The sequence below is a fragment of the Ostrea edulis genome, chromosome 3 (assembly GCF_947568905.1).
Source record: "Ostrea edulis chromosome 3, xbOstEdul1.1, whole genome shotgun sequence".
Classification (NCBI taxonomy): Eukaryota; Metazoa; Mollusca; class Bivalvia; order Ostreida; family Ostreidae; genus Ostrea; species Ostrea edulis.
The window spans coordinates 81491715-81514467 of NC_079166.1; the positions used below are offsets into that span (position 1 = coordinate 81491715).

Below are 22753 nucleotides of genomic sequence, written 5' to 3' on the forward strand. Positions count from 1 at the left end.
TTGTATCATTGGCTTCTATACCGTAGGCATATTGGGAGTTGGAGGTGAGGTGGGTATGATACCGTCCTTTTTTCTTGTCAAGAAATTTAAGACGCCCCATTGCCCCTTTCGTAAAATCCTAGATCCACCACTGTATAAAAGAACAAAGTAGGCATACATCCTTTCAAAGTGGATTATATGCTCCAATTTTTATGTTATATTTTCGTAAAGATATCAATACTATGGTGCTTTCTTCAATACGACCATGAACACAAGACCGTGCACTATAACCGTGCACTATAACCATGTACTATAACCGTGCACTATAACCATGTACTATACAAGAACGACAGAGAACGGTAACATGCACTATGAACAACATTCTAATTTTAAATGGCTGTTCCTGAATCCATATAAAATCGCGAAGAACGACCCAGTACTTTAGAACCCTGTGTTTATGTGCCGAAAGAATGGCATAGCACTTTTGTTTCTGAGTAGAAATGCTTCTCGAAATTTGTGAAAGTGCAGGTCATAGAAGTATTTTTCATTAGAATTAGAAAATCAAGTTCCATTATCAAATAAATTTTATTTGATGTTTTAAGTTTTCTACCCCTTAAATTGAAGAGAGTTGTGACCATGACAATCGAGGGTAAAAGTACGTACAACTGTACAAAGACTTTTTGGGGGTCTCTCGATCAAACTTCAGAGACTTTTATTTCTGTTCTGTCTGTTCTATTCATCTGTTCACATGACCAAAGCCGCGATACAGCATGTAATGTACAGATTGATTGGATTCCAGAGCAAGATGTGGATTTCTGAGAGTTTTTATTCTGCTCCAGTATTCCACCAGACAATAGCTCGTGCAGGTGCTAGACTAGTGGGGGTGCTGATGTATCGAACACGTGACCTCTCCCAGGAGTATCTAGATGGGGTGATACCACTGTGTTTGGTCTTAGTACAAAACAACAAACTTACGTTAACGTTCCTTCGGTCATCTGCATTCTCTTTTCTAAACAAATAATTTTGGTGAGATGTCGATGTTTACATAACTCTAATTTTAGAGGTGTGCTACAATTTGAACGACAGTAAGGTGAGAAAATGGAAATTGGGTCCTCTATAAATGGCTTGATAATATGACCAAACTGTGGTATTATATTAACCTTAAGATAAAAATAGTAATGTAGGTTAGTCATTATGGTCACCGTGGCCGCCTAGATTTCCTTACTTTGAACTCAAATATACGCAGATGACATGAAATAGGTACACCAATTCCTATACTATTTTTATGCGTTTGCACATACGCTTTTCATGTCAATACCGCTTTCAAAGCAACACCCCCCTCCCTTTGTTTTGTCGCTGTACTTTTTCAGAAGGTTTGTGTATTTAGTGTGTTCCGGCATCTGTTTATCTACTGAGGCTGTGAACGACCACGTCAACCCACAGGTGTGTCCTTTACGGACATTAGTATGATCCCAAGATAACGCTAACATACGGACAGTATCACACAGGATCGGACATTAGCCAATGTTACTAAAATTTAAAAAAATCAACAGTCCTTTTTTAGTGAAAGGACCAGGATAGTAATTGTTCTTGATTATTTTGGGGTCTTGATAAAGAAAAGGCCCCGTTTATCATCAGGGATTTTCTCCCAACGATTAGGGAAATACCACTAATTATGAAGTTCAGAGGCAATTTTTTTCACCCACCCGCCCTTTTCTCGACGTGATCGACCGTTCTTGTTTTTCCTGTTATTTCCATTGGGAGGAACCCACCATTCGTTTTTCATGGGGTGATGATCATTACAAGTAATCTAAACCCATTGAAGCCGACCAAACCAAGCGAACAACGTGAGGTCTCACAATAAACTTAATTCTAGTTTACGATGGCATACTACAGCCTGGTCACATCGCGCTTGTAAAAGGATTGACCAAATGGTAGACCCGCCTCTTGGTTTTTCTTGTAATTTAAGATCTAAAGATAATTCATCCAGGACTATCTGTCGGCGAGTAAAATTGTGGACTCTTGCTCGCTACTGTTGACGTGCCAATTCAATAACGAGCAATAAGTGTTAAGGATTATAGCGGCCCTGTTGTCTTTTTTATTGACATAAGCGGGCTCGACATTTTCCAATAAAGATAGCCTCGCGAACACCTGTGCGAAGAATCCGAACCCAACGTTCTTAAAATGTAAATTAACTTATCTTTGAAATGTTTGTCACAGAAAATAACTAACATTTTATGAATTCTTCATTTATGACAGCATAGGGTTTTCTCTCCTTGTGATTTCTTGTAGATTGTGCTTCATTCATGATACATTGTATTTAAATGTTGTTTTCTTAAATCACGGCATGTTTACTCATTTGTATAGCATATATACCAAAAGGTTTTGTTCCCCTGTCTGCTTTACAATCACAATAGTGACAATATACATGTGACTATATGAACATACATTTAACTTCCTGGTATAATTTACAGACAATTAATTAAATATTATAGTTTATGAATGAGCAGGGGGGGGGGGGGGGGGGGGGGGCGGTTTCAGCTAGTACAAGTATTACTGAGCGCGAATGACAAGTCTAGTTATGCCAACCATGTAACCAGCATCAAAACATTGTTGGCGATGTTTAATACAGTAAAAATAAAACAACAAAAAAGAAACTTATTTACTTAGTTATACTTTTGCGGTGAAATTAGAAATTTTATCACCCGTTTCATTACATGCGCACCTTCTGCTCTTTTTTTAACTCTACGGTGAAATTTGTTCCAAGCCATTGTAAACAAATTGGTATGGTCCCGGAGTACCTAACTTAACCCGTCCCGTAAATCACTTGCAATTTGTTAAGGTTGGGGACCCGGTCCTTTGAAAGTTGGAAAATTCACAGGGTATAAAAGTGCAACATATAAGAAATGTGCCCCTTTAAACTGACCCCAAATAATAATTTTACAGAAATCAAAAGTGGAGCCCTAAATCTCACGGTATTGTGTGTACTCTCCTTATCAGAGAAGAAGAGAGCAGCGGGCTTTGATTATGATGCACGTGTGCACACTATTGAAGTATATTCATTTAGTTAGGATGTCTAGTATCTAAACACATGTAGACACAGTTGTGGAATGATATACATTAGGTTAATTTTCAAGCGATATATACGTACAAAGTCTGCAAAGGGAGAGTTCTATCGCTATGTCGGGTCGTTTGATAATGTTCGTATTTTCTCATGATGTCGTTAGTGCAACCTGGACGGATCACTATTCGTGGCCTGGTGTATACATCTCAGAAATAGCGTACAGAAGCATACATAAGCAATTAAATTATCATTTCTTTGTTTCAACATTGTTCGTCACGAAGAATATCAGATCATTTAGAAAATTCATACAATGATACTGATAACAATATAAGGTATATTTTGCCCCGTCTTCATTTGGTAAAAGAAATCAAAAACCAATACTATTCCATGTTATACTACACATATTATTGTCTAGTACATAATCTACTATTCCATGTTATACTACACATACTATTGTCTAGTACAAAATCTACTATTCCATGTTATACTACACATATTATTGTCTAGTACATAATCTACTATTCCATGTTATACTACACATACTATTGTCTAGTACAAAATCTACTATTCCATGTTATACTACACATACTATTGTCTAGTACAAAATCTACTATTCCATGTTATACTACACATACTATTTAATGTTATACTACACATACTATTGTCTAGTACATAATCTACTATTTAATGTTATACTACACATACTATTGTCTAGTACATAATCTACTATTCCATGTTATACTACACATACTATTGTCTAGTACAAAATCTACTATTTAATGTTATACTACACATACTATTGTCTAGTACATAATCTACTATTCCTGTTATACTACACATACTATTGTCTAGTACAAAATCTACTATTTAATGTTATACTACACATACTATTGTCTAGTACATAATCTACTATTCCATGTTATACTACACATACTATTGTCTAGTACAAAATCTACAGGTGAAAGAAATTGGAGCGTTTTCTGAGGAGTACAACAACAGTAGGCCGTATTTCACAGCGACATTAAACTTGTCACATTCAAAAGTGGATATTGAAAACACAATGGTCTTAAGTAGGCAATAACATATTCATCTTGTTTGTAAACCCAATGACAGCAATATTATTAATATCCCAAATCCAGTAGGATTTGCAGGAATAGGTCTATTAAAGAGAATCAATGAAGCCCTTCTCCAGTAGATGACAAACTTTCGTCTTTTTTCCTTATCGTTTAATTCTGTGTCGTCTTTGCGTCCTAATCATTCTTTTGTGTTGGTTATCAGAGATTTTCGCTCATTTTATCATTGCTAATCTAACCAAGCACTGTCGAATTTTGTTGGCCTTCGTTGGAAATTTTTATTAAAATGGACCCCCAACCCGTTAACAAATTGAGGAGGAATAGTGGGCCTCGATTAGATAAATCTGCTTTTCCTCATTCAGATTATTTGTCCCTAGGTGTCAGAAGTTTACACAAGGATTCCTTTCCAGATTTGCTTTCGACACCTGGAGAAAACCTTCACATGTGTCAAGGTGCGAGAAAAAAGTCTTCACCGACGATTCGGAACCTTGAGCACGACTCTAGGACACGGGGTATTCCGAATGGATTGTCAATGGTGCGATAACTATTTCCTTTAATTTCCGTTCCTCTCCGGATAAAACGGACAGGTGCACTTGAAAAATAGCTGTTGATGGCCAGAGATACAAAAACTCTGACTCTACCTCGTCCCTGGCTTGTTTTCGGAATAGATTCAAACATGCGAGTTTGGAATTTAAGGCGACCATAGCCACTTTTGATTATAAAATGCACTTCTAACCAAAAGAATTTATCGAAGTATCATAGATTAATTCCCGCTGTCAGTAGAGTGATCGAGGAATTCAATATTAATTTATTGAATGAGCTGGGAAACCTTAATAACTGAGCATGGATTTACACGTTGTCATTTATTGTTTTATTTTTTACTTTAGAAATAAATACAAATGAATTTTTGTACAATATGCCAATACAAATTCATGAGGATGGAGAATTTTCAGTCTACAATTGTTCATATTATTTACTTATTTTTTGAACTAGAATATTGGCTGAGAGCAACAGTGGAAAATATGTGTCATCTGTTCTGTCTTAAGTTAATTTATTTATCAACATGCATTCATAAGCATTACGAACGAGAACTTAGTATACTGATGTGGATAACGAAGATAGCATGCCCTTTCTTGGGAATACCAGCAAGATGTACAGAGATTTATCAAAATAAAAAAAAACTTACACATAATAGAAAAAAAAATCAGTCTTGTCAAAAAAGTGAAGGTTGTGTGATGTGGCATTTGAATTTAATTAAAAATTAATAATATGTCAAGGTTTGCCAAGAATTGTCTTCCTGACAGACTGGTGTGAAATTAGATCTTGTTTTATACTGGAATTGTTTGCAGTTCATTGACAAAGTGTTTGCTTGTGCTTTTAAAACCCGACACAGAAGTTTGATCGTTACCATCGCGTACCGCTGTCAATCTATCGACATGATAAAACACCGTATGTATGGCGATTTTTCTTCTTCTGTAAACAACGGTTTCTTCTTTGTTAAAAAATAAATATCTGTATGATTCCTCCACACCTTTTGTTTTATGTATGATGGATAAATATAAAGACATATTTGTAAATGAAATTGTGAAAAGATATTTGCCTTTCCTAAAGTCTAGCACTGGTACACGTGTACACCGTATTTATGTTCAGAAATTAAATATATACATGCATGATATGGTGTATATAAAAATACCAATTGATATCATTTGTAGCACATCAAAGTGAAAATTTTGCATTTTCATATATCTTTTTTTTCTTCTTAATTATATAAATACATACACACGTGTCACCTCAGACTGAGCACCTGTGTCAAATTTTATCGAGTTTCGTCGAATTTTGAAAGAGGACGTAAAAATGCAAAAAGCAGGACGCAGAAGGGATATAAATTAAATCAACCCCGGTCTCCTTTCATTGCATGATATAGAAGAAGAAAATCAAATATTTGATAAAGGAGAATTCTCCAAACAAAAGTTTATAAAGTATAGTTATGGTGGCGAAGACCTACAGCGATGAACGCCCCAGCTCTGGTCTATTTTGACGGAGCTGGCTATAAAACGTCTAAACACTTGCTATTGACATTGAATAATAATATAAATATTGAACTTGCGAATCCTTTTATGGGCGATATTTAATCCCCGGAATCTGTCCGTTCGACGTTTCCGGTTTCTGTGTTTACATAGCCTCTTCTGCCTGCACAAAGTAAAATGAGCACATTAGAGCAATGCGACAGAATTTTGTATGTAACAACGCTTTATTACGCTAAAGAAAATAGCGCGAAATATTTTATTCATTTCCACTTCAATTTCTTATCACATGCAACGCTTTATTACGCTAAACGAAAATAGCGCGAAATATTTTATTCATTTCCACTTCAATTTCATGTAACATGCAAGCTTAAATCTTAATTTTCTAAAAGGCTATTAAAAAGAAAATTATTTTTAACAAAGAGGAATATAATAGTTGTCTGTAAAGAAAATTATAATAAGGTTAATATATGCATTTCTAATGTCTTTCAGTGACGTCAGACCACAGACATTTATACCAGAAAGACGGAAATACTCTTTAAACATCTTAACCAATTATTGAAGGAAATCTTGTTTTTCCAAAAATCGCCCTTCTTTTACAAATCAACCTATAATTACTGGGCAGCACCAAATAACGATTAAAGCATTTGTCGTATTTGCCCTGCTGTGATATCGGAACCCCAAGGGAGCTTTCCTACAAAACCAATATGTTCCGATGACTACATTTTGTTAGCATCGCGCGCGGAAATCATGTGTCGTCTGCTGAACGATGAAGCTCAATTGAACACTCACAATTAATTTAAAACTTTACCCGACGGAGAAGGTGTCTAGAAATTGATTGGATTCCTCATTAAAACGCCAATGCTATGAGTTGGGATTCATCTGAATACTTCTTCATTTGCCGAAATGAACGCTTTATCATTTAATTAACGGTTGAAAGCAAGAAACGTCCAAATTAAAATTTAAAGTACATAAATTGCTCATGTATTTACTTTTCGAAAGAAAATCAAGACCGAAAAAGGATTTCTGGAGTTGGTGGTTAGTCTGACATCATATTGCTCTGTGGAACAGTAAAGTGTACATTGTATAGAGTTTTTAAAAAATCGTACCTTTGAATATTGATGGGAAGAAACAGAGACACTTGGATTTTTATCATTTTCATTTAATTAATGGTAATCACTGAAGTGAACGTGGCAATGTCACTTTGTAATCCCCATGTCTTGTTTAACAATAAACAATGAATTAATGTTTACAAAACAAAGTCTGGGAAGAGAAAAGAGCATGTAAGATGAAAACTACTCTTCACTTAAGGTGAAATAGAAAATACTGCTGTTTCGGGGGGTTGGAGTTAAAATTTTGTTTATTGTTTTTTGGTTTTTTTTTTTTGTTTATTTATTTATTGGGGTTTTTTGTGGATTTTTTTTTAATGTTATTTTTGGATGGAGGACTTACGCTCAGTACAAACACTCGTGTTTTACTATGCGGAGATGACTCGAGTCCATCAATATTACCAATAATAATTAAAAAAAAATTCAAAGTACATCTGTGAAAAAGACACTTTCAGTTGATAATATTTGTACGCACTACATGAACACCAGATTGTATGTAGATCTACGGATATCGTTCATTATAACTGTTTATCTTTTAACCTTTGGTGCTATTGTGATCAGTTCTTAAGCTGGAATATTATTTTGTGTCATTCGCTGTCATATTGGAGAGGGTGTTCTAAGTTTACTATTACATCTATAGACAGTGTAATACGTTCAAATCAACTAGGGCCTATTGTTTTTATTTCTTTAATTTTGCAGGTCTAGGGGATGGTTGGGGTCAAAGGTCACCTCCAAGAACTTTGCTGGAAAAGGAACTCGGCTCACATCTTCTTCAGGTAGCCTCTCTCTCTCTCTCTCTCTCTCTCTCTCTCTCATTACCCGATTTTAAACAGATTACCATATATGTCCATGCATCATTATTTATGGCATAGGTGATCGAATCTTGCCCCTTATTTAGTATGCAGATTTGCTATTTTCTATTCCAAATCATGCCCTGCTTCTAGTTTCGGGGAACTGTTTTCATTTATTCACTACACGGGTGCCGTTAGCCCATATTTATATTATGTAATGCAATCGAAAGTCGAATGTTTGGCACTTCCTCTAGATATATTGTAATATATTGTAAATCAATGCGCATAAAATTAACATTTCGGAAATTGAAATTCTAGTTGGTTATCATTATGGCCTTACTTTATTTGTAAACTTCACGAATATACTAGTGGCTGATCCTGGTTTTTGTTTAGGGGGAGTAGGCTCGGGGTCTGGGATCCGTCTTATGGCCCCCAGTGGGTCCAGGGTAAAGCCCTGGTGGGGACCCATGGAATGAAGCCCACGCAAGCTCCAGGGGTTTGATGCTTTTCAAGTTACTTTTATGGGTAATTCCAGCTATACTTTATGCATAATAATGTAGATATTAAAAGTTATTATTGTGCAGCAATCACATTTCCAACATCATGAATAACATTACCATTTGAAATGTCAATCATTATTCTTGTGATGGATATCATTAACCGTTACAGCTTTATATTTAGTATAGTCTAGCTACACATTGTGTCCACCCCGTCAATATAAATCAGTATTCAAATGATACATAACAAAATTGTAAAGCTAATTGCAAAATGTATAGAAATGGGGAAACAATCTTCAAATTGCAATACATGTTAAACAGAATATGTACATCATCTGATGGTTAATTGTATTTCATTTCTTGATAAAAACATACGATACGTTACCGACAGTGCCGGCACATTTCTCGATGAAACATACGATACGTTACCGACAGTGCCGGCACATTTCTCGATAAAACATACGATACGTTACCGACAGTGCCGGCACATTTCTCGATAAAACATACGATACGTTACCGACAGTGCCGGCACATAACCTGTCAACCAGGCATACTTTCTTTTGTATATATCTAGTCTTAATTAAGAATGAAAAAGGAGTTCATCTATAAATTTAAAAAGATATTAGTACACGTATAAGAAATACGTAAGGTGTAGTTAATTAGTACAATGCATCGTGAAGGATATGATCTTGATAGCAACATGGTATAATTTGTTTATTGGACTGTAAATGGTTGATTATATACCAATTTAATGAAAACCATTTAGGCATCCATTCGTTATAGATAAAACAATGAAATAAAAGAATACCTTTTAGAAATAAAGAAAAGATAGGTCATTCTATTACGAGGATCCATTGTGAGAAATGACTCCTGTTGAATACTGTCATGTTGTGACTAACTTAGAAATGATAAATCACTGTAGCGTGACGATGAGATGGTACAGAAAGGACTCACGGACTTTAGAACTTCTACAATTAATTTGTTAGTGGTGGATTTCTTTTTAATACAATGTTCAACATTTTGCAAGGAAAATAGTTGCTTTTGCATTGTGGGCACGTTTCCCTAACAAGTATTGACCGCTATCGTAAACTCACGTTTTTTATACAATGTAGAGTCACTACAAGTTGTCTAGATTTATTTTAAAGATAATTCCAAGCTCAGCATAACCCTTTAAATTCGCAGTCTGTAAATATAGCTTTTGTTTTTCATGTACCAATGTTTTAGTTTGAGTGGATAGAAAAGTAGAATAATGAAACTGATATCAGTCTCGCTCAGATCTCGCTCAGATCTCCCAGATTCGTGATTGTGAATAAATTGCTGTCTTTTTTGACTAGCCAGTGTCAAAGACCGTTGACTGCAAAGTTTTGATAAGATAGACTGTTTATCGTGTCCCCTTTATCTGTCATTAAACTCGTCAATGTTACTTCTCATCCACGTGTAATCAAACTTCAGAATTTAAAATAATAATAATAATAATCATTCAAAGTCTCTAAAGAAACATACTGTTGATAATCCAATATAGATTATTATTTATAGGTTTAATTTATTTTACAACTGTTAACAAACATGTTTAATGCTTCTGTTCAGCTTAGTTAACTGTAGTATGTTAATTATAGGGTCACGTAGTAATACATTTACCTCGAGAAAAACTTGGATACTCTAGATACATGTAACTAGGCCTATAGGGAAAACGTTTGATGTCCTCATTGTCAAACTAAAACTTTTGCTACTTTAATTTGCTATACTGTTAAATAATCTTTATTTATGTAATACCCGTTTAATGTTGATCACAGAAACGTGTTGCTCTGACCCCAACAGTAAGACAGACAACATTATTTGTATGTATTGTCATTTATTGTGATGACAATGTAAAAAGGGGAGATCACCCAGAATGACATACATTGGTACTAATTAAAATTGCGCAGTGATCTCCCCTGATATAAAACAAATTAATGTAAAAATAAAAATGACACTGTAAAAAAGGGGGGATCACCCAGAAATATATCATACATTGTTATTAATTAAAGTTGCCTAATGATCTCCCCTGATATAAAACGAATTACTGGAAAAATTAAAACCGGAGAACAAAGTGTAAAAACATATATACAAAACAACTCAGAAGTTGGCGTTCAAAAACAAAATCTTTATATAAATTGATTTACTTTTAATGATTAAAACAATGTCCATGCGTTGCTTAGCGATAAAAATATTGAAGTCATAGTTACTAAGGTTACTGAGTAAGAATGAAGAATAGTTTTTATGGGATTTCGTCGTCTTCTTTTTTTCTTTTTTCTTTTTGTTAAGGCCAGAATCATATATATTTCTTTACATTAAAATGGACCTTTGAAAATCATTTACAAAGATCGGTCTTTAAGGGATTTTGTTTTTCATTTTTGTAAAGCGTTTGATTTGATTCTAATTTCCTACAATCATATTGTGTGAATAAATCATATCAAAATCGCATACCGGTTTTTATAAAGAAATTTCGGTGGACTATGAAATTTAGATTTTTGAAACATTTTGCACTTGTTTATTGTTATTTCTTTTGGACAAGAAATAGAAAAAACAAAAATAATCATAAATCACCAAACATTTTTTATGGCTACCTCCCCATTTCTTTGTGAGATCTAATAAATAAATGTTTCATACCACATTTTAACAATACTGTCTTAAAGTTGGACTTTGGGTCAGATATATCAGTACAAATCATGCGTATTCCACGGACTTCAGTGTTAAACTTGTCAGTACAAATCATGCGTATTCCACGGACTTAAGTGTTAAACTTATCAGTACAAATCTTGCGTATTCCACGGACTTCAGTGTTAAACTTGTCCGTACAAATCATGCGTATTCCACGGACTTCAGTGTTAAACTTGTCCGTACAAATCACGCGTATTCCACGGACTTCAGTGTTAAACTTGTCCGTACAAATCACGCGTATTCCACGGACTTCAGTGTTAAACTTGTCAGTACAAATCACGCGTATTCCACGGACTTCAGTGTTAAACTTGTCCGTACAAATCACGCGTATTCCACGGACTTCAGTGTTAAACTTATCGAACGCGCGTTTATTCCTTGGTGAATGATTTTACAGTTTTTAACACCTCCCAATTGATACCAAGGATATACATATCTAATAGTGATTTTCATCACTATTGATAAAAAAAAAAATGAAATATTGTTCTTCTGGACAGACAACATGACCTGCATTCTGCTGTAACTGTTCTCTATATTTTTGTATAGATACCATGCAAAAAATATCTTGATCGTTATCTGTTTTCATGCATTAAAAGGATATTGAAAGTATTCCAAAAATTAGAATAGAATATCGGCCTTTAACATGTTGGTTTTTAGTTTCTTTAATCGCTTGTTATTCTATTCTCACAGTGTATAATATAGTCTGATTTTTCTTCTCTCTGTTAGTGCAGTATAGGTTTAATTATATAGTCTGATTTTTTTCTCTCTTAGTGTTTTAGAGCAGTAGCCACGGCTGCATTGTATAGTCTAAAAAAATTCTCTGTTAGTGCTTTAAAGCAGTAGCCACGGATGTGTTATATAGTAAGATTTTTCCCCTGTTAGTGCTTTGAAGTAGTAGCCACGGATGTGTTATATAGTAAGATTTTTCCCCTGTTAGTGCTTTGAAGCAGTAGCCACGGATGTGTTATATAGTCAGATTTTTCCCCTGTTAGTGCTTTGAAGCAGTAGCCACGGATGTGTTATATAGTCAGATTTTTTCTTCTGTTAGTGCTTTGAAGCAGTAGCCACGGATGGCGGACGCTGAGGTGACAATGGCTTTCTCTGGCCGCTAATTGTAATCCGTTCTGGCAGTTCCAACTCCTCGCTATCGCAAAGAACGGAGAAAAAGCTACTTTTAATTACATCTTATCCTCGCCTTTTTGCAGAAAAACAGATAAAAGAACAAGAAAGTGACTTTACGTGTTAGCCAATTACTTCACTGATTGTTATTCAGTGCGGGGCTGTTTTGCTGTCAAATGGAGACTTCCTATTTAATGCGAAATTGATTTTGTTAAGGATCCTCATTCGATATAAAAGACGTTAATGCGTTATCTTTTTATGATAAAACGCTTATAATATGACCTCGTTGGTACCGGACCAGAGGAAAGCAATTAAAACGAAAACGTGCGAGCCCGCTTATGCACTTGGGGCTATTTGAACAACTCTGGAGTGCTTATTGTAGCGCCAAGTGTCCAATGGAGACAAAAAATTCTGATTGAGAATCAATGTCAAATAAAGGACTAAGTCGACGCTTTAAGACTTAATTTGTGACAAAAATCTGAGAAAATATGGGCCTTTGACTGTAGCCTTATTGGGTTTAATGATACGGAATACATCGTCAATAGCATCGGGGGCGTGTACATTGCAATTGTTCTTAAGTATAGTATAGTATTGCAAATTCTCCCGCTAAATCCACCAAGTTCTTTTCTGGATATATGAATAACATATAATGAATAAATAATATTTTTGTATTTGAGATTTATTTCAATCCGTTCAATAAGGAATATACATATTTTGATGTAATAAATTATTATCCAATTATATTCATACTGTATATTGCAAAAAGCTCTACTTTGCTCTAAAAATGGTTGCTCTTCTTTAAAATGTTTTTCAATATAGGCATACTGAATAAATGATTTTTAAAAACATGATTCAATGCAATAAATCATAACTTCTAAATAATTTGTTATGTTTTATTATATTAACAAATTTGCACGAATATGCTATGTCTGTTTATACGGAATAGAAAAATAAACGTTTGGATTTAAAAAATCCGGTTTAGTACTTGATTATTTCATGCACTGAATATCGCACTTACAGTGAGTCACAGAATCCGATATTACACAACTCCCAGGAGATGGAAAAGATTCCTTTTATATTTAAGAAATGAATTTAATATTTTAAAATACAAGAGTGTATGAACTGGGACGCTTCACGCCGGTTTATTTCAAGAACCGCGGTTTGCGTTTTATGGAGCACGCCGGTGTAAAGTGTTGCATGTCATGCCCTCGTGTATTTTCAAAATTTAAATTCATTTCTGTCGGAATTCCCCGGCCGTTAAAATAGACGGACTATATTTAAGTAAAGAAGATTTGTATTCATACGTGGATTGTTTACAATTACAACGCGTTCATGAGAAAATGCATAGCATTGCAATTTGTACAGATATTTAAAAAAATTGGAACATTATAATGTAAATATTTGGAAATAAATGTTGTGATTTTCAAGACTGTTTGTGACATCACACTACACCCCACTGTTCAAAGTGATTGTGACATCACACTACACCTCACTGTTCAAAGTGATTGTGACATCACACTACACCCCACTGTTAAAAGTGATTGTGCGTACAACGTCAATTTGCAATGCTTTGATTAATTCATATAATTTGTCTATCTGCTTACAAATTTACATTTTTGAAAACCTGACAGTGCATTGAGAAAAATCCTATCTTGCAAGGTTATTTCTTTCTTTCAGACATTAGATGGCTTCATTTTTGTTGTGGCCCCGGATGGAAAAATAATGTACATCTCAGAAACAGCATCCGTTCATCTTGGACTGTCACAGGTAAATACACAAACTAAACAGTAACTGTATATGTATTCCTATAAGTACAGTAAATGTATATTCGATATAGCGTTATTTGGCGGAGTCCGTAATTTTCAAGGACACTTTTTTAATGCAGCAATGATTGATTGATTGTATCTTGCTTAACGTCATATGGAGACGTCTCTAATCTGTATGAATTAAAATGAGCTGAGAAAATTTGAATTTATTTTACATATATATACACATGCTGTTGGTGAATGGTGTACAGAGATCCCTGTTTTGTATGTAAAATTCTTACAGAATCAGTGATTAAGCTTCCGTGTGTTATACATTGCTCAGCCTTACGTCTTTCACTTTTAAAATACCGTGTACAGGTAGAGACTATAAGCGTGTAAATTCAAGAACTAAATTTAGTCGCTGAACATTTTAAGAAATGACCTTGTTCAAATGGAAGTGGTTGCTGAATATTAAAGGTGAACCAGATTTAGGTCACTGAAATTTCTCAGAAATCGCTTTGTCCATATGAAAGTGGTTGTTAAGAATTAAGAACATGTTGTTCACTGTACATATACATATCTCAAGTGTAAGCACTGTTACCCAATACCAGCATAAACTACTGTAATTAAATGAAAAACTTCATTCACCAGCAACTTCTTGAGAAAAATACGGAATAATTATATCTACAAGACAAAGATGGATCCCACAAAGCTAAAATATGAAACATCCAATCAACAATAGAGGGTATCCACACAGTTATGTAACAGACATTTATAAATAGTTTTGATTATAAAAGTTTTAACTTTCCTAAAAGACATATATTCTTTTTGTCTTTTGTCCCGTTGGATCCATCTTTTATTCTTGCATTTCATTGAAAGTTGGGTCTGCCGTTGATATTCATTTATATCAGTAGTGTCAAAAAAGAAAAACTTCCTCCAAGATTTTCATGGGTTGTTGTATTTGATGTATGTATGATTGACTAACATTGGGGAATCCCCCTATGACGTAGCTCGTCTGTCTCCGGATACTTCGTTCATCTACTAACGCCACCACCTGCATGTCCTTTGTAGAATACGCCCATTTTCTTTCTTGTCAGCAATGGATGATATTACTTACAGATTGAGTTAACCGGGAGTAGTATATTTGAATACATTCACCCCTCTGACCACGAGGAAATGACCGCCGTCCTTACTTATAATCCAACCTATTCAACTTCCGGTATTGCAGGTAAACACAGAACCATGTTTAGAATAATCAGACATCCTTTCGATTTCAGCCCACCCGAGTTCCATTTCGAAACATTGCTCTCATCGTACCAAAAACAAAATACAGACGTTCCAAAAAAAAAAAAAAAAAAAAAAAAAAAAAAATACTGTATATTTTTTTTTTATATTGAAAGAGTTTATCTATTTTTGTGACTTTGACCATCTTTTGGGGTTCAATTTCCTTATGATGAGGAAGGAGAAAACACGACATACGTTAATTTTTTTTCTGGTAAGACGAAGTGCAATGTGAAAGCAGAAAACGAAAGTTGGAACGGAAGAGGAAGCATACAGGCGCGGTGTGTTATGCACACGAATTGTACAACGTTTTATGTTCTTCTAGGTAGAACTGACAGGAAACAGTATTTATGAGTATGTACACCCGGCAGATCATGACGAAATGACTGCAGTGCTCAATTATCACTCCTCCCCTTTTCCATGCAGTGATAAAGGTAAATGCCGAGAGAGCAGTGATGTAAATTATAGGAAATCTGAGTGGCATACAGAAATCCGTGATTATTTGTCATATCTAACATAAATCCTGATTCAATTGATACTTGTAGAAAATTCTTAATCTTGTGTTAAGGTATTAACTAAGATAGTACAAGGAAAGATGTACAATAAAAATCTTCATTATGATATGCGTTTGTATGCGTGTCAGGAAATTTTACTATGGTCCTCAGGAAAGAAAGGCGATGTAGACTATTCATTTTATTGTCTTATGTATATGAAGCAAATGGCATAAATTTTTATGCACACATTTCTCAAAAGTGAATAAATCCATTAACGCATTTTGCAATAAAAACAATTTCCCCTGCAATGGCCATTCGTTTTTGTTGTCCATTAAATTGCTGAAAATAAACTTTTGAATTGTATGGATGAACAAAAACAAATTTTCTTTTATTTTCAGAGTTTGAGATAGAACGGTCCTTTTTCATAAGAATGAAGTGTGTTCTTGCGAAAAGAAATGCCGGTCTCACATCTGGTGGATATAAGGTAGCACGAATACGACTAGTATTATTGTCACATTAATGTTATGTTTTGATCATCATAATCATCACCACTATTGTCATCATCAATAACAACAACGCCATCCCAGATGAACTGATTTATTTCAATAAAAAACACCTATATATACACACTTGTCTTCATTCTACGACAGGTTATTCACTGTGGGGGGTACTTAAAAATCAAACATTACAATTTGGAGATGCCCCCTTATGAGGGATGTCAACAAAATGTTGGACTAGTCGCCATTGGACATTCACTTCCGCCCAGTGCCATAACGGAAATGAAGATGTTTAACAACATGTTTATGTTCCGTGCCAGCCTCGATTTGAAACTCATTTTTCTAGATGCAAGGTATAAACTATGTTATGAATTTTCAAAATAACAGAAATTTATATTTCATTTATTTTAGTTTTAGATTATTTGATAATGACGATGTTAGACTGGACAATTAGTATCATGAAATAGTGTATTTAAATTGTTGAGCAAGTTACACATTTTTTTGAACAAGTCGTTTGTAAAACAAAATATTTGAATAGAATAAATGCATTTATCCGAAGCTAAAATGAGATGTATTTTTTACCAGCAAAATTCACTTATTAAAACGATGATAACGTGTATTTTGTAATGATGGTGTGATTGAGAGATGCTATTTGAATCTCCTTGGGCAGGGTGGCTCATCTGACTGGTTATGAACCCCAGGACCTTATCGAGAGGACCCTGTATCAGTACATTCATGCCTGTGATATCCTACATATGAGATTTGCTCATCATACACGTGAGTATACCAAAAAACTCTGTTCTTTATTTCTTTCATTATCATCAATCGTGAAAACTGTAGTGAACACAGCGAACAGGGAATGTGTGTGTGTGGTTAGTGTGTGTGTGTGTGTGTGTGTGTGTGTGGTTATTGTAATCGGTTTCTACTACGCTGCTGAGAAATGGGGGGGGGGGTACTCTTATTAAGTAGGAAAAACAGGAAAGAATGTGACATCAATTCCATGTAACACCAGGTGTAACATTTCACCCTTTCAATACTCAGTACTTATATAACATCAGGTGTAACATTGTACTTTTCAATACTCAGTACTTATATAACATCAGGTGTAACATTGTACTTTTCAATACTCAGTACTTATATAACATCAGATGTAACATTGTACCTTTCAATACTCAGTACTTATATAACATCAGGTGTAACATTGTACCTTTCAATACTCAGTACTTATATAACATCAGGTTTAACATTGTACTTTTCAATACTCAGTACTTATATAACATCAGGTGTAACATTGTACTTTTCAATACTCAGTACTTATATAACATCAGATGTAACATTGTGCCTTTCAATACTCAGTACTTATATAACATCAGGTGTAACATTGTACCTTTCAATACTCAGTACTTATATAACATCAGGTTTAACATTGTACTTTTCAATACTCAGTACTTATATAACATCAGGTGTAACATTGTACCTTTCAATACTCAGTACTTATATAACATCAGGTGTAACATAGCACCTCTCAATACTAAATATGTCTGTTCCTTTACAAAATCAGGTTCTCAATACTAAATGTGCATGCTCTTTTATAACATCATGCTTCAATACTAAATGTGTACGTTCCTTTAGCAGCTATATTTTGCTCTATACAAGTCTGCAAAATTTTCACATTCTGATAAACCTTGTGTTACTGAATATGAAGACTGTGTTTCTTTTCCGCACTCCATCCAATTCATACTGGATCTTACAGACTAAAATTTACATAAACAAACAACATAAACTGCACATATATTGCTTTGATAGTTGTGGCGTGTTGTAGGATTATTGCTATCAATGAACCACTGATCACAGAGTATTTACCTTTATTTTCAAAATTAACACCTACAGTGAACGAGAAGCAATGTTGCTTGATAATCAGAAATATCAATGCCTGGATTGGGCGATTCATTGCGACTAAGAACTTAAGCAAACACGCACTGCTCTTCTCATTTTGTTTAATTTCCATAAAATTCAATGTCTTGAGTTATTATATTTAGAGAGGTAGCATGTCCTTTCAAGAAGCACGCACAAGATCAATTGCCATATGGCGGTGTGCGATGACACCTGTCGGGATCGGTATTCAAACAGACTTCAATGTTTTTTGGAATACCGACTCCGATAGTGACTTTCACGGATATTTTCTTTTCTGTTGGAATCTGTCAATCCGACGTGTGCATTAAACAAAAGCCAAAAGATTAGAAGTAGTGCAATATATAATAGCTTGCAATTCGGATACTTAAGTATATAGTTTCTTTTATCAACATGTCTTGCTGAAATCATGTTTTTCCCTTTAGTATTATTAAAAGGTCAAGTCACCACAAAGTATTATCGATTTTTGGCCAAAGATGGAGGATGGGTCTGGATTCAGAGTTACGCCACAATCGTGCATAACAGTAGATCGTCCCGCCCCCATTGCATCGTCAGCGTGAACTACGTTTTGAGGCAAGTTATAATTTTATTGATTTATATATGTCAATATATGTCTGATCTGTCGTGTCATTTGTTCTACTGATTGAGTGTTGATTTTTTTGTTCTATTTTTAGCGAAGTGGAAGCCCGGGGTCTGCAGATACAGTTAGAACAAACAGTTCACAAAGAACTGACGCCATTTTCTACTATGTCAGGAAGATCTCCAGGAAAGGCAAGGTCTGCCAAGTCTAAACATCGCCGATCACCATACTCACAGAGTGCAAACAGTCAGGAGTTCCCGTCAGATTACGAATTAGTTCCTGAAATGGCTCCCAGTGACCTCTGTCACATTATACAGCCGAATCACCACTACGAGGATCCTATGGCAAAGTTTGAACCTCTTTATGGACCTGCATACCCAGGCGTCTTCCACCCTGACTATTTCCCTAACCCACAGTATCATCCCTCCACTCAATCATTCGCAGACGATCGACTTCATTGTAAAACTGAGACGGAAAAGTATTTTCCATATAAAAATATGGACCACCTCTCGTCTTGTATGAATTCCTCTAGTCCAAAATTAACTCACCTGGATACGTCTACCGACGTCAGAACTGACATTTCGCCACGATTTGAATACAGATCGGCTGGACCATGTTCACGAAGCAGCAGCCGTGATGCTGTATCCGGGTACCCATACAGTAACCAATCAGAGTCTTCGACGTCAGAAATCGATGTAGGTAACGAAGAGATTGAGAAACGATCTCTATCGTCTACTTTTCAACAAAATCTTGATACCGGTCAAAACTCAATCAAAGAGGAGCTATCACCGAAGACGTTAACAGTGACAGACAGCCACCCACAGGCACGCAGTGTTCAACAATCTGTGATCACTCGTCACAGAACCAACATCGAAGCTGGTACATTGAGTCATACTCAGAAAACAATTCAGCAAAATCAGGTGAAATACCCGGAAACCGACGTTAGATCTGATCAACATTTTCGCAATCCACGTTTGAATGGACACGAGAATGGAATGGACATGCAGGCGATACACGATAGGAATTTCAATGCTCAAGATATTTATTCGCACTGCCTACGTGCGTCTTGTGCTTACGACTCTTACAGCTGTCCCACAGATTATAGTCAAACCCCGATCCCGACTCCAAAACATTACTCGCCCGTTCCCCAACCGGGATATGCCAGTGTGATTGTTGATACTCAGCAGTACCATATAGCGAACGGTTATGTCCATTAAAATGTGTCATGGTGGAAATCTAGATCAATGTTTGAATTTGTGCAGTTTTATATTGTAATATCGATAGTTTCGATCAAATCATTGCCAAATATCAGTTGGTTTATAAATGCGTTGTTTATATATATATATATATATATATATATATATATATATCCATAAGTTCAAATTGGTGCTATTTGAAAAAGATGTTACTGCGATTTCTTCTTAAGAATAATTTAAATTTAAATTTTTTGTTCATTTAGTGATGTTAGATAGCAGTCCATATACTGATCGTAGAAAATGAATATGATTTATTGATTGTAGAAAATGGATATGATTTATTGATTGTAGAAAATGGATATGATTTATTGCCAATATTATTAGCGAGATTATGTAGATCTACTACGCGAAAATATTTTAATTTCCGAAGGAGAGACGATTTCGTTATTTAGATGCCCCAAGATTAGAGTATTCTCAAACTTCGCGAAACTGGCATGAATACAGGTAGTTATATATATGTGTGTGTAGGACAGGTGGAAACTGAGACAGTAAAATCATTAACTTAACATCATTAGCATGTAACTGTGTAGAAATTCAACGTCCAACTAAGAAGGGTCATTTGTCATAAACTTCTCACATTGTACACCCCCCTCCTTAAGGTAACACTTGCAGGAAATGATTCATGTACACTGGACAATCGTTGCAATTCCCGGGGGGCAGTTTTGTTGATATTTTACATTTGGAAACGTCATATAATTTGTGAATTGGTGAATTTCATTGTTGTTTGTTTGTGGGATATGGTGTCTAGAATTTTCACGAAATAAAGGTCCCTGTGAAATTTAATGATTCCGCGGAATTAAGGCGGATGCGTGTGTACTGTCTTGTCATGTTTGTACATCTGTCTCTTCTGAAAAGGTTTTTTTTTTTTTTTTTTTTTTTTTTTTTTTTTTTTAAAGTTTCCTATCTCTTTATAAAATAGAATACTGTATCAGTGATGCTGAGATTCACTTCTAATAGATAATATCTTTCCCTAATTCTCGGTCAAATAGCATCAGAGTTTCATGTCTATGAAATTTTAAGGGATGCAGTACAAACAGAGCAAAGCGTGAAAACGTTACTTTCTGTATATTGCTGATGCAATTGAGAAAAGTTCTCGACACTACTCGTATTCATCATCTTCGTGCTTCAAACATTTGTGAAGGAAAATTCTATTTGGTACTGTAAGATACGATTACCATTATCGAAAAACACGTGTTTACAAAGAATATTTTCACAAAGGTAGACCTACGTAATCACTAAAATAGAAAATATTAGAATGTATTGTTAAAACAAAAAGATCTAACTGTGCTACACTTAAAATAATCTAATCTGACTCTTGTGTAATCCGTTTAACTGTCATTTCCGATTGTCTTTTGAACATGGTTTTTACACTGTGAAACCCAACATCCTGTCTAATTCGATACAAAATCTTGTCTTCCAGAACATGGCAGAGTATATGGGTATCATTGTAGGTATATTCTAGTTATCCAAAAAAGTAACAGTATGAATTTATTACATTTTCTATTGACAAGTAACAGTATAAATTTATTACACCTTCTATACGCGTTTTACTGTTATAAACATATCTGTTTTTGCTGTACATTTTGGCACTATTCTCAAGGTAATTTTGTGTTACCTGTTCAAAAAACAAGATTCAAAACATGAACATATTTAACCTGTAAACCAATAAAACACTGCCTGTACGATTTCACATCGACTGTTGTCTGTTCTCTAACCGATTTTTTTTCTAAAGCTTGAATCATCTATACCCCCCCCCCCCTTTTTTTTAATACAAAATTTGACCGCAACTGATAATAACGCTCTTGAAGAAATCGATATCGGACATACATATCGCCATGTAAAAATCAAACCGATATTTCTAAAATACCATATTTCGGAAAACGGACGCATGGTTCCGCATTTACATTTGATTTTGGCGTAGGCTGAGTATAGGTCGACTTTAATTATATGAAAAGCACGTCAGTGCGTGTAATCAGAAAGTTGAAAGATATTAATTCCATTGTAACCAGATATTCCTTCAAGTTCTGATTCGAAGTAATGATGTACATGTATGAGAGAAATGAAATGAAAGGGGCATGGTCGAGTGATCTGGACATCCCAATAAAATATACTCAGAAAGTGAAATAAGAATATATCCAAACTTATGATGTATGCACCCGTGATACAGGGATCCAATCCACAGATGTAATTTGATTAAATCCTGTACTAAAACACCGAGGTACTCGTTGCTTTGGTTGAAAAGGGGAAGTGCAGATTTATTCCACGGGAAGTAACTTATAAATGTTGAATCCAGGAATTAGATTTTCATCCATTTTAACTGTATACTATGCCTGTTTGGATGTCTGTAAAGAAGTAGGTTACTTGTGTGAGTAAACAGGGTTTATTTTCAATTTGTTAACGAGAAGCCATAATAAAACTAGACTGAACTTCAAACGTGTCGGTGTTGTATTTTACGAGTTTCCAAAAGATGTCGTGAACACTTCTATATAAAAAAGTTAGTTAAGTTTAACTGACAGTTAACATCTCATTGACACTGTTTGAATTCAAAAGTTAATAACAATTTAACGTTATATGAATTTAAAAGTTAATAGCAAGTTAATTAACTGTCTGTTAAAGTTAACTAACTGTCGTGCAAC

At 34.8% G+C, this 22753-nt stretch overlaps 1 protein-coding gene across 1 annotated transcript in view; it reads left to right on the forward strand.

Annotated features, from left to right (window-relative positions):
- Window positions 1-22550, forward strand: part of LOC125673657 (single-minded homolog 2-like) — a 32127-nt gene extending 9577 nt beyond the window's left edge. The window contains exons 3-10 of the mRNA XM_048910340.2: window positions 7949-8025; window positions 14031-14120; window positions 15218-15326; window positions 16272-16357; window positions 16524-16723; window positions 17041-17147; window positions 18707-18854; window positions 18956-22550. Of these exons, the coding sequence (XP_048766297.1) occupies window positions 7949-8025; window positions 14031-14120; window positions 15218-15326; window positions 16272-16357; window positions 16524-16723; window positions 17041-17147; window positions 18707-18854; window positions 18956-20078 (1940 nt within the window). The 3' untranslated portion in view covers window positions 20079-22550. The remainder of the gene's footprint in view (window positions 1-7948; window positions 8026-14030; window positions 14121-15217; window positions 15327-16271; window positions 16358-16523; window positions 16724-17040; window positions 17148-18706; window positions 18855-18955) is intronic.
- Window positions 22551-22753: the final 203 nt, after the last annotated feature.